The sequence below is a fragment of the Peromyscus californicus genome, unplaced genomic scaffold (genome assembly GCF_007827085.1).
Source record: "Peromyscus californicus insignis strain IS unplaced genomic scaffold, ASM782708v3 Scaffold_20__1_contigs__length_68692818, whole genome shotgun sequence".
Classification (NCBI taxonomy): domain Eukaryota; kingdom Metazoa; phylum Chordata; class Mammalia; order Rodentia; family Cricetidae; genus Peromyscus; species Peromyscus californicus.
In genome coordinates this window covers 37195092-37207100 of record NW_026294503.1, presented here as the reverse complement: position 1 = coordinate 37207100, position 12009 = coordinate 37195092, and the positions used below count along the sequence as shown (strand labels likewise).

The 12009-nt window shown below is 46.6% G+C and overlaps 1 protein-coding gene across 3 annotated transcripts in view; it reads left to right on the top strand.

Moving 5' to 3' along the window:
- Window positions 1–12009, top strand: part of Col22a1 (collagen type XXII alpha 1 chain) — a 255332-nt gene that overhangs the window by 137332 nt on the left and 105991 nt on the right. For all 3 annotated transcript variants that reach the window (XR_008220523.1, XM_052747950.1, XM_052747949.1), the window contains exons 28-36: window positions 73–117; window positions 676–738; window positions 1199–1252; window positions 4200–4241; window positions 6513–6545; window positions 8454–8507; window positions 8783–8836; window positions 9615–9668; window positions 11589–11642. Coding sequence is in view for 2 of the 3 variants with exons in the window: in XM_052747950.1 (XP_052603910.1) it covers window positions 73–117; window positions 676–738; window positions 1199–1252; window positions 4200–4241; window positions 6513–6545; window positions 8454–8507; window positions 8783–8836; window positions 9615–9668; window positions 11589–11642 (453 nt within the window). In the remaining variant the exon portion in view is untranslated. The remainder of the gene's footprint in view (window positions 1–72; window positions 118–675; window positions 739–1198; window positions 1253–4199; window positions 4242–6512; window positions 6546–8453; window positions 8508–8782; window positions 8837–9614; window positions 9669–11588; window positions 11643–12009) is intronic.

Sequence of the window (12009 nt, the reverse complement as noted above, 5' to 3'; positions counted from 1 at the left end):
CTAAATGAGGAATGACAGCCATGTTTGAAGGTGTGCATAGAAGATGATGGAGCTTTGTTACTCTGTCTACAGGGTGAAGTCGGGGAGCGGGGCCTTGCAGGTCTACCCGGTGAGAAGGTTAGTTTGCTTATATTTTTATTTGTTCAACTCATTCTTTTAATTAATGAATCATCATTATACATTATATCTTAGATAAACATTTTCAACTTTCAAGAAGAATCTTGTCTTTTGAAAGTTCATTACAGTTATTGCATGCCTTCATTTGTTTGATTAGTAGATTTCAGCATGGCCTATGCCTCAGTAGTTGTCTGGAGCATTAGAGCCCAGTTAGGAACTGAGAAGATACAAGAACAGTTGAACAGGGTAATGAGGGAGACATGCCACCCTAAAGAGGGGACCAGGGATGTCATGAAGGATGGTGAAGGAAGGGCTGACATTGTGGCTGAGTCCTAAAAGGATGGAGAGGTAGGATGATGGTTCTTGAGAGAGGAAATGACCCAAGCAGGAAGGAGCTTGGGGTACTCTAAAACAGATTCTCTAGAATTTCCCTTTGTGCAAGGCTCTACTTTCCATGTCACTAAGCTCGAAATCTATGAGGGGACGTAAAGCATGTGACCCAGGGCCTCTTTCACAGGGAGAACCTCCCACTGGTACCTACCGGTTTTGTTCTCATAGGGGGAAGTTGGCCTTCCAGGTTCTCCGGGCTTCCCAGGAGTGCGTGGAGAGAAAGGAGACCAGGTAAGTGTGACTGCCTCTTCCCACCAGGGCTACTGGGGACTATGATTGTGCCCAAGGAGAGAGGGCCTCTTCTGGAGTCTAAGACATTTGGGATGAGGTGGTGATTATGACTGGGAGAATAGAATAATTCCCGGTGTTGAACGGGGAGAAATGAACAGAGATCAGTCTAGATTCCCTTAAGCAGAGATGAAAGGACTGTTGGGGAGACACATCTGGGAAGAGCAGGGCATCTTCAGAGGAAATGAGGGATGTGAGACACTGAAGTCATGAGTCAGCTGCTTCAAGAGCCTGCTTGGAGTCAGGCTTCACTGTGGCAATGAGGCAAGGGGAGTGATGAGGGATGGGGAACAGGTGTGAGCTCACAGCCCTATTGCCCAAGGCCAAAGTGCCCTTACCTAGACAGGCAGTGGTTAGCATTGCTTTGGGTTCTAAGGCTTCTGAATTGTATTTTTTATTTTAGGGAGAAAAAGGTGAACTGGGACTTCCTGGGCTAAAAGGTGCCCAAGGTGAAAAGGTAGGAGCTGCCTGCTTTCATCCTCATCACAAACTTTCCTAGCTGATTTCCAGAGGAGAGAGGGGAAAGAGAGAGAGGACAGAGAGTGAGTTTTACCGGATGTATTTGTATTGCTTCAAAGCATGTTTCTGAGTAACCCTGACACACAGAAGCATTGTTACTCTGTCTTAAGGATCTGTCAACACTGACATTCTCCCCTCCCCCCCTCCACCGGAAAGCCTCTGGCTAGATAGTGATCTTATGATCTTTGGGGCAGTTTAGAATGTCATTTCTCCACCCAGGACCAGAGTAGGACCCAGAGCCCACTCTGACCAGTTGTCAGAGTCCTTCAGATTCAGTTCCTGGTGTCACAAGCTGCTGGTCTTGAGGGAAGGAGGTTCATTCATCCACATTGACTTCTAATCCCGCTGATATCTGACCAACTTCCTCCCAGTAGACTCACAGAGTGATGACGTATGGAGCTGATTTCTTGGGTCCAGGGGTCAGTGATGCTCAGAGGTCTCTAGTCTCCTCCCCCCAGAAAGGTGTCTGCTCTGACATTGCATTTCCACACTTCATTTTCAGCTTACCTTCTGCCTTTCCCATTCCTTGACTCCGGCCATGTTGACAGCATGGCCCTGGGTGAGGCTCTGCAAGTCTGCTGATTTCTTAATGTCTAAGAAATAGCTCTCACTTCAAATGAATAAGAGGTAGTTTGTCCTGGCGTGAAATACGAGCAACCATGACCTGGGAACACAGATTTAGGTCACCCCAATTACTGTGTTTCCCACGAGGTAGGGCATTCACAAAGGTTTAGTAGAAACAGAACAAAGGAGGTCAGATGTGAAGATGCTTTCCCGACACACCAGTGGAAACATCAGATGAGCGGGTTGCAGCAGAGTGGGGGAAACTTCTGTTGTAGGCCGCAGATGTTGCATGATGACACGCTTAGCTTTTGGGCTAGTGGAAGCTAGTGCTGTGTGTTAATACATTTCAAAAGGTTTCCCTGACAGCCACGGATTGTTAGATCGGACACGGGTGGGAAAGGGATGGCTCCTGCAACATTCCAACACTGAGGCATTCACAAAGTCCTCATTTGAAGTCCTCATCAGTTAATCAGCCATGGAAGGTTCTGGAAAAGATGCCGCTTCTTTCCAGGAACTTACGTTCAAACTTGGATTCTCAGAAATGCAATTTCTATTAGAGATACTCCTTTCCAGAATACAGAGGTTTAGGGAGACCACAAAGCTGTAATTGTTTTGGCAGAATTGCATGTAGGCTGCTAAAGAATCTGGGTCATGTTAGGTTCCCTAGAGATTTGGGTAATAAGTGTAAAATAAGACACTAAGGCAACACTGCCCCCTTCTGACTGGGCTTTGCAAGTCCCTGCTTCAGCCTTGCCTTCCATTGATACATTCCTATTCCTGGTCCTTTTGCCCTACACTTAGCACCTTGGAACTGGGGGTGGTAATTCTTCCTTGTCAAGGGCGACTGAGAGCTGAAAACACACAGAGAAACAGGATTGGAATCCAGACCTATCAATGTCAAAGTCATCTCAGACCTATGGCTTTTCTGAAGTCAAGCCTCTCACTCAAAGTTGGAGAGTCTCCCTCCCGCAACCCACCCTACCGGCCACAGTTCTTCCTGTACAGCTCTGGGGATGGGCAAGGGGACGGCTGGCAAGGCATCGTGTGTCCTCTGCTTTAGACACCTCTTCCCGCCTCTATCTCCATTTGCACCCATTTGTGTGTTTGTCCACAGCCCCCACAAGGAAGCGTTGGGTTTAGATCCTCTGGCTTTGTTAATGGCAGGATGATAGGGTAGGCATGATCGTCTCCAGAGCTCTAGAACCCGTACTTGCCCTGTCAGGAAGGAGGCAGAGAAGTCAGTCATCCCATGACTCTCGGGGAGGTGCTCCTGGAACTTCTGCCATGTCAGTCCAAGTGAAAAGCTGGGTTCTGAGTGTGAAACCGGGTGCTTGGCTGGCTGCTCGCCTGTGTTTGTGGAGCAGGGCTGAGGCTTTTGGGTCTTGGGGTCTTTATTTTTACAACACAGAGGAAATCATATTAACAATAATAAATCGGACTTGAAAGACAAATACCACATGCTTCCTCTCATATGTGGCATCTAGATTTTATAAAATGTGTATGTGGGTGACATGTATGATGAGGTGAATATATATGACATTAAAGTAAAGGTGGGCTATTTGGATAAGGAAGGGGACCATCAGGAGGATGGGGTTCAGGAGCAGAGTGCATCATATATTTATTATATAAATACATGAAAATGTCATTAGAAAGCCAATCATTTTGCATACATGAAAAACTGAAAATATAAATACTTTGTGGACCTACCTACAGAGATAAATCAGTTCACAAAGAGGAGATCCATAAGTTAGAGTGTGCTTTGTAACAGAAGAAACAAGCAAAGGAACCCTACCTTTTTAGTGCTTATGGATATTGTAGAATTGGGTTTCAAGTTCAACTGAATCAGCTCCCAAACTTGTGCTGTTATGGTAACAACCCTGGTATACATAGGGATATATGCATATGAGAGCAACCTGCCTCTTCAGAGGGGCTTGGGCAGCTCTTGGGGTGTCTCCAAGGGGACTAGACCTCAGTGTGGCCACTGAGCTAAAGCACATGTGTGGGAGCATTCGCTATAACAGGTCAAGCACTGGCTTTGATGGCAGCAGTAGAAACAAATTCAGTATCCTCACTATTATTTCAAAATTCTTGAGTGATACATGGTACTCAGTTAACCTGTAGATATACAGGTCAGTCTAGATACTTTAAAATACATGTCTGAGATATTTTATAATTTAGAGTGTATCTGTGCCTATCCCCCCAGGCCCTAAAGTCTGTGCAGGGAGAATGGTTGTTTTCTGGGGGGATGTGTTATTATAGACCTTTCCTGGAATAAGCAGAATTGACAGGATTAAGATCATGTTTTTTTTCATTTCTTCTAGGGTGAGGCTGGTCCAGCAGGGCCCCCTGGCTTACCTGGAAGTGTAAGTTACTCTGACTCTAATCTTATACCCTCTTCTGAATTCCCAAGGCACTGGGATTCCCTCTACACCCATACTCGTGCATGTGTGCATGCACACACAACACGCACACCCCTCACCACTTAGTTATTAATATGCTCTGATAAGTTCACCATTAGCTAGGAAGCTCTTCTGTGTTTTATTCACTTTATTCAACAAAAGCACAATTAATATTCATCAGAATATATCATAGACACTGAGAGTACATATCCATCCATACGTACAGGGAAGCTGAGATTTGGAGACAAGAAGCCATTTGCTCAGGGTGGGACCACAGTATCATAACCTAGGATTCCTTTCCCACCTTCCACAGACATTTTCAGTGTCTAAGGATTTTCAAGGCTATCTGATGACATTCTTAGCTTTTCACTTGGTGGTCTGTTAATATATTCCAATAGATTTTTGCATAATAGTGGGTAGAGTTTTAGGTCAGGTACAGCAGTGAACATGAATGACTGTGAAGGGAGGGAAGATAGCAAAAGATAATATGGTTCTGTATTGGCAACATTTCACCTTCCCATGATCACAAAGGAGTGATCAGAACCTGGTAGCATATTTAGCATAGATGTAGCTTTTATCTGGCATCTTTAGTTTATACTAATAAATATAAGATGGCCACTTTTGTTATCAGTTACTTGCTTCCCAAGAATTCTGCAATGGGCCTGGTTTTGGAATTATGTTTTATTTCAGTATTTCTTCTGCTTTTTGTGATTCTGTTTGGGCAGTTGACAGAGACATTGCATGTGGCCCCACTTGCAAGTCCTGGCAGGCCTGGAGGCAGATTTCCCCTCTGGCTGGAACCAGGTTTTAGCCTTGTCCTTCTACCAGTACCAGTGTCCTGGGGAAAATTAAATTTCTTGAGGGGTTTGTTCATAGGATGGGTACCAGTGTCTTTCTTTAGAATATATTTTCTCCTGCCAGGATGGCTACATTTATCTAAAAACTTTGTGTACATTGTAGTGTTGCTTATAATGATGACAAATTACAAAATATCTACATGACTATAATTTAGGATTAAGTGAGTCCTGGAATACCCATATGACAAAACCCAATTTTATACAACATGCACATAGGCACACATATCCTCGCATACACACACTTACACAACCCCGTAGACATATAAACACACACACACACACACACACACACACACACACACACACACACATCCATGCACACACATGCATACAAATACACTCATGCTCACCCATGCACACATACACACACTCTGCGGTCTTGAAATTTTATGGATAAACACACTAAATTGAACAAGCTTAAGCAGGAAAAACCAGTTTGTGAATCATTGGTTGTTGAAGGATTGAGAGCAAACGCATCCATCCTCTGCATGGATATCAGTTTCTGACACTACATGGTCTTCTTCCTCACATGCCTCCAGGAAGCTCATGTCTCTGTCCTTAAAGCATGGCGGAGGCAGATCACCACCTGTCACCGGCCGGTGATCATCCCTTGGTCCATGTGATCTATTATCAATAATGTACTCAGGTTTACTATTCATATACTTCTTGCATAAAATTCTGTCTTTCCACATCTTCATAGTTGCTTGTAAACATTCACGTGGGCTCTAATGTGTGAAACAAAACATTGGTTGAGCTGGGAGGAGTCTGGAATTGGAGACTTGAAGGGAAAGAGAGGAAGCTACGTTTTATCTTTTGTGGTAGATCTTCGTTTCCTCAGCCTACTCATTTTGTCGCTCAGGCTTTGGCTCTGGACCAACCACTGGCAGGTCTCAGGCCTCACAGAGAACATATAGGCTCCTAGAGGAAGGAAATTAAGGTGTACAAATAGGAAAAGCAGTCAAATTATCCATATTTGCTGATGATATATTGTACATAAAACATCAAGTAGGTTGCCCATACCCTAGTGGACAACTCCATACCATGTACATATGGGCAGCACTAATACTCAGTAGGCCATTAAAGAAAGAGGGGCATGGAACTGGGAGGGAGGGACATACGATGGGAGCATTTGGGGATATTTGGAGGGAGGGAGTGGGGAATGGATGTGATCAAGATACATGGCACACATAGATTCATATTTTGAAGAATGTATAAAAAATACTAACACCCCTCCTCCCAGAAAAGACAGATATAAAAAAGGCACTTCAAGGCTGTGCTCTTTGGCTCAGTAAATCTCTTAGAGGCAGCAGGATTTTAAAAATGAAATGGAAGGCACTTTAGATCCTGAACTTTCTAACCTGTGTGGTTTCCTTTTCAGCCATCAATGTTCACACCGCACCCGAGAACGCCAGTAAGTACCAGTGAGCCCTGGATGCAGCCTGGTGCCTCAGCACATCTGCTGATGCTGTGGGGCGGGGGTGGGGTGGGGTGTGACCATGGCAGTTGGAGTTTTCTGGATTCAATTCTCAGCCCTTCATGCTGGGTAGGCAGCATCAGGGTTTCTAGAGCTTGTTCCAGCAAACGTAGGGATACATTATTACAAGAACCTGGTTCTCGTGGCAGGTAGACATTCTAGGGACATAGCTCAGTGGTCAGGAGCAAAGGCCATACTCTCTGCGTAGAATTTATTTTTGCTGTGGCCAGAACTGCTGATTGCTTTGAAGTGAAGGATACCTGAGCTGCCAGAACGTTCTCTGTCAATGTTGGCAGTGAAGAGATCAGTGATGGGAACACTTCAAACCCTCAATCCCCTGAGTTTGGGTTGCTCCATAGAGACAATTTCCAGAATATTCCATTCAGGCTGCTTGGGGAGTCTTCGTTTCAGTGGCTTCCTGCAGATACTGAGACACTCAACAGAAAGGTGGAAATCAGCTCCACAGCCTGCAGACTGAAGGTCCGTTTCCTCCTCCTTCCATGAAGTCCTCTGAAAAATAACTATTTTCAGAATCTCTTTATGCTACTGGTAATACTGAGGCCAGGAAATGTTATTTTGATGACACTACCACCACCACCACCACCACCACCACCACCACCACCACCACCACCACCACCACCATCATCACTATCACCACCCCACCACCCCATACCACCCTCCTCTTTTTAATACAGGGTCTCACCTTGTAACCTTGGTTGATCTGTAACTCACTGTGGAGACCAGGGTGGCTTCAAATGGAGAGATCCTCCTGCCTCTGCCTCCTGAGTGCTTGGATGAAAGGCCACCATGCCTGGCTCCTCTCCTTCTTTTGTGGTTCTTCTCTCATGGTATGTTCTGTGTTTCACAACACGGGACAGCTGAGAGGGTGGAGTAGAAAGACACTCAGTCTCATTTCTTCAGTGAGTCGATGCAACTTCAAAGACAAAGATGTTGTATATGATAGAAAGGCATGGAGCCGGGGGACACTGAGTCCGATGCTGAAGTTTTTGAAGGATAAGGAAGGACATTAAGCTTTGAACTTGAGACGGGGAAGGAAGTGCAGGGGGCCCATCTCCATGCCACCTGGATTTTAGGGGTTGTCAGGAAATGTCTGTCAGCCACAGCAGCTGCCTTTAGTGATGTCTTCATCTGTCTTGGTGTTTCAAGGCTCATCTCCCATATACAGGCAGGCTGCCCACCTCACCACCTCCCTCCCTGCACACTTCTGCCATCTGTTAATTGAATGCCTGCTTCTGAACCCTCCCATTTCCCCCCGTTGGATGCACCCGAGCCTGGGGAATTAAAGCTAGTCTATAGATGCTCCATAGAGACAATGTCTAGAATATTTCACTGGAAGGGCAACTAAGGAGACAGGTGGAAGAATGTGCTGCCTGTCCCCCACTTTGTGTCTCTGTGGGGTGCCCGTCTTTCAGAGTGTGTGCTTTTGAGGAAGTCAGTAGCCTCTCTTAGAATCAAAGCAAGGAAATTACATCTATAGAAAAATTTCTGCATTTTGAGGCAAAGGCTTCCTCCCTTTTCCTGTTTGTCAAGAGCTGAATCTGCTCAGCAAATATCTCTCCACGTCTCCCTCAAGGAAGAGATTGACTTTGAAAGACCTCACTATGCACTGCTTTCATGGATGAGCTCTTCTGTACAATAAGTTAGGATCACTCTCAGGCACAGGAAGGAGAGGGAAGAGCACCAAACCCAGCCAACAGGAACATCTTTGGATGTGGTTACCATGGAAGGGATCCTGGTGTCAATGCTGAGGGGTGGAGCAATGTGCTAGAAGCATTAGATGGGGTCATTCTCAAGTCACCTGTACCATGTGCTTCTAACCCACAGGGAGAGCAAGGGCCGAAAGGAGAAAAGGGTGACCCTGGTGACCCTGGTGCTCTGGTGAGTATCTACACCCCAGATACTGCTTACCATTCCCCAAGTTCCCTGAAGACCAGGAGTCCAGGCCTAGCTGATTCTTGGTCTGAACCCCACTGGCCACACTACACACTGGAGGATTAGTAAACTGAATATATCCCATTTTAGTCCTCAGAACTTCGGTGTTAGGGCTTCTGTGGATTTCAGATTACAGCCATTGCACATCCCCCCACACAGCCCAATCTTCTCAGAATGAAGGTGCTGAGCTAGTTCACCAGCATGGTTTTCTTTCATTGCAGGGACCCCAGGGTCATCCTGGAGAATTGGGCCCTCGAGGACCCACTGGACCTCCGGTAAGAGAGCTCTTTGTCCACCTCTTAGTTCCTGGCCCATGCTGCCCCTGGTCATGTATTCCTTCCTGCCTTACTTGCCAGTCTTCTAACTTGACATTTTGTGAATTCTTACTAGGGTGTGTGTGGGGGTATTGGAGACATGGGTTGTGGCAATCCCCAGAACTAAGGGTCTCAGCATCTTGCAAAGTTGCCCCCCACCCCAAAGCAACTACCTGGACCAGGTGCTGGGATGCTAGTTGTCCCTGCCCTTCCACTAAAAGTCAGCTGTGGCTGAGGAGAGCTCCCTTAGACTCAGAGTGTTCTGGAGACAGGTTGCCCAGGAAGCGGGGTTTCTCTCGATATCCTGTGCATTTTCAGATGCAGGGCTTCTCCTCCCCAGCCATTGATGGGCAAGCAGGTTTATAAGATGCTCGAGACATATTAGCAATTATTTTATTTTTCTGGTACGGTTTGGGCTGAGAGGATGTTTCCTGACAATTGTTCAGTTATTTTGGGGATGGGGGAAGGGACCCTATATGGTTTGGAAGAACCTATTAGTTGTTTAAAACCCCCGAGGTCACAGCTCTCTAACTCTGTGTATCTCATTTACATAATGGGTCAATGATGATAAATAGATGATTTTAGGGCAAGTGATGGGGGTGTGCTGGGCCAGGGAATGGTGGCTTTTCTGCACCTGATAGAACCTCTTTTCTATTCTATCTTTGTTTTGGACAGCAGGCGAGCACTACACAAGATGGCAGGCCTCTGACCCAGCTCCTTTTTTATTTTTCCTGCACAGGGCGCCAAGGGACATGATGGTGCACATGGAGCTCCTGGAGCAGCTGGAAACCCTGTGAGTTCTTCTGCCCTGCCCTACTTCTGAGAACTTCCTAGAAGGGGGGCAGATGAGCATCTTTTCCCTGGCTCATAGTTCTGGATAACTGGGATGTAGCTAAGAAAGAAAATTCATACTTGTGGGGCTGTCCAGACCTGGGCGGAGTGGCGTTTGAACCTGAAGCAAAATAGGAGCTGTTCTGATATGCACAGTGTTCTTATCAGGTCTGGACATTGTCCACATGTCCAGCTCTGAGACACATTTCCTCCTGTACATATATGGGTGCTACAGAGGCACAATCCCAGTGCAAGCCCATGCTGTATCTGCATGTCCACTAGTGAGAGAAATCTTCGGTGCACATAGAGGACACTCAAAGGACCTTTATGCACAAAGAGGATCATTCCCAGATGTTTGCCATTCTGAGAATTCACAGGGTTCAGAGCCATGTATACACATTCTAAGGATAAAAATCTTTATTTTTAAGTGTCTTTCTATTTCTCTCTCTTTCTGTGTGTCTCTGTACCGCTCTCTCTGTCCTCTCTGTCTCTGTTTTCTCTATGCCTGTCTTCATGTTTCTCCCTCCCCTCTCTCTCTCTCTCTCTCTCTCTCTCTCTCTCTCTCTCTCTCACACACACACACACACACACACACACACACACACACAGACCCTCAAACACAAAGCAGCAGTCAAGGCATCCTACAGATGCACTCTTCCCTGCAGACACCTGACTGGCCTCCCAGGAGTGGTAGCCAGTTAGCAAAAGGAGAATCCAGTGTCCAATCTGGGACCTCAGAGACCAAATGTACTGGCCAGAACACTGTTATATGATCAGGTCATCTGTGACTATGGCTTAGAGGAGATGGGGTCAGCCATGAATGGTGGCTATTGTGGATGACACAGAAGGCACAGATACGGGTGTTTCCTGTAGCAAAGGCAGCCTGCCCTGTGCTCAGCCTGGGTAGAATGGAAGCAGTTTCGGTAAGGAGGCTAGGAGTGTGCCCTGTGATTTCTGACCGACACACAGGGCCTGTGATAGTAGATAACACCGAGAACCTAAGCAGTCTCTAGTACTTTGAGTATCCCTTAGTTCCCATTCTGTGGCACTGACCCTCCGAAATGAACTCAGCCACACCCCCTCTCAGAGTCACGACCCAGTCGTCAAGTTCTAATTAAAGTCCACTTCAGGAACCAGTCTCCCATCATCCAGTCAAGCACGCACATGTAATGTGCAAACAGGCTCACACACATGCATTCGCACTCCCCCTCCTCCACTCCCTCCCCAGATGCTCTCGCTCTGGGAATGGTGCCAGCATCTTCAGCATGGTGCTATCTTGAAGCAGCCTTCTCAGACTCATAGAGACCCGTGATCACCTGCGACCCAGTAGCTCATCACAAGCCCTCTCTACATACCCTCCCAAAGTCCCTTTCTGTCCACCTCATGGTCAGCCACTGCTCAACCCTATCGTTTATCATTTGTGTCCTGCAAGGTTTGCCCAATGTCCTTTAACACCTCAATGTGCCAGGGGCCTTTTCTTCATAACTCAACTCATAACAATTCCCTATGCATAGGATCAAGGGTGATGGTCACCTAAACGTCTTAAGCATGCTGGATGGCTTTCTTCTCTGCCTTACTCCTGCCATCTACACTACCCTGCTCCTCAGCGACGCCCCCATCATAACCTGGCCTTGAGGAGCTATAAGAGTCTCCCTGTCTCTTGTTCACTCCACCTCCAAGCCCATTCACTTGGGTCTGGATGGTGGGGATACTATAGTCTCAGTGAGGGGTAGGTTGTAACATCTATGAGTGTCAGTTTGAAGGTGGTTCCGGCAATTCAAGGTGAATTGAGTCATACGAGACATGTATGGGGAGTCTGGCTGGGGTCAGTTGTTTGTAGCCAATACATTTGGCTTTTTTCAATTGCTCCATCTCTGATTAGGGTGCTCCAGGACCTGCAGGACCTCCCGGTCTCAGTGGCCCTCCAGGAAGTCTGGTGAGTGTTATGAAGAGAGCAAGAGTGTCAGTGTGGGTCGTGAACCTGCAGTGTCTGTCATGGTTCACTACCTTATCCTCCTTCCCATCCACACAGAGGTGTGGGCAGGATTGCCCCACAGGAGGGTACATCAGGGCACTAATGAGGGCAACCCAGAACATTACCAACCCAAGGTTCTAGGTAGCACTCCAGCTCCATAGGTGATAGATGGACTTGGACTGATGACAGAGGGGCTGATGTTGGACATTTCACTGATGTTGGAATCAACATCAAGAAATAAGTGACCCCAAAGAAGTCAGAGGTCCCAGTGACTGTTAGAGACCCAGGTTCTAACCCAGCTTTCCCCAAAACTGGTATTAAGACCTTG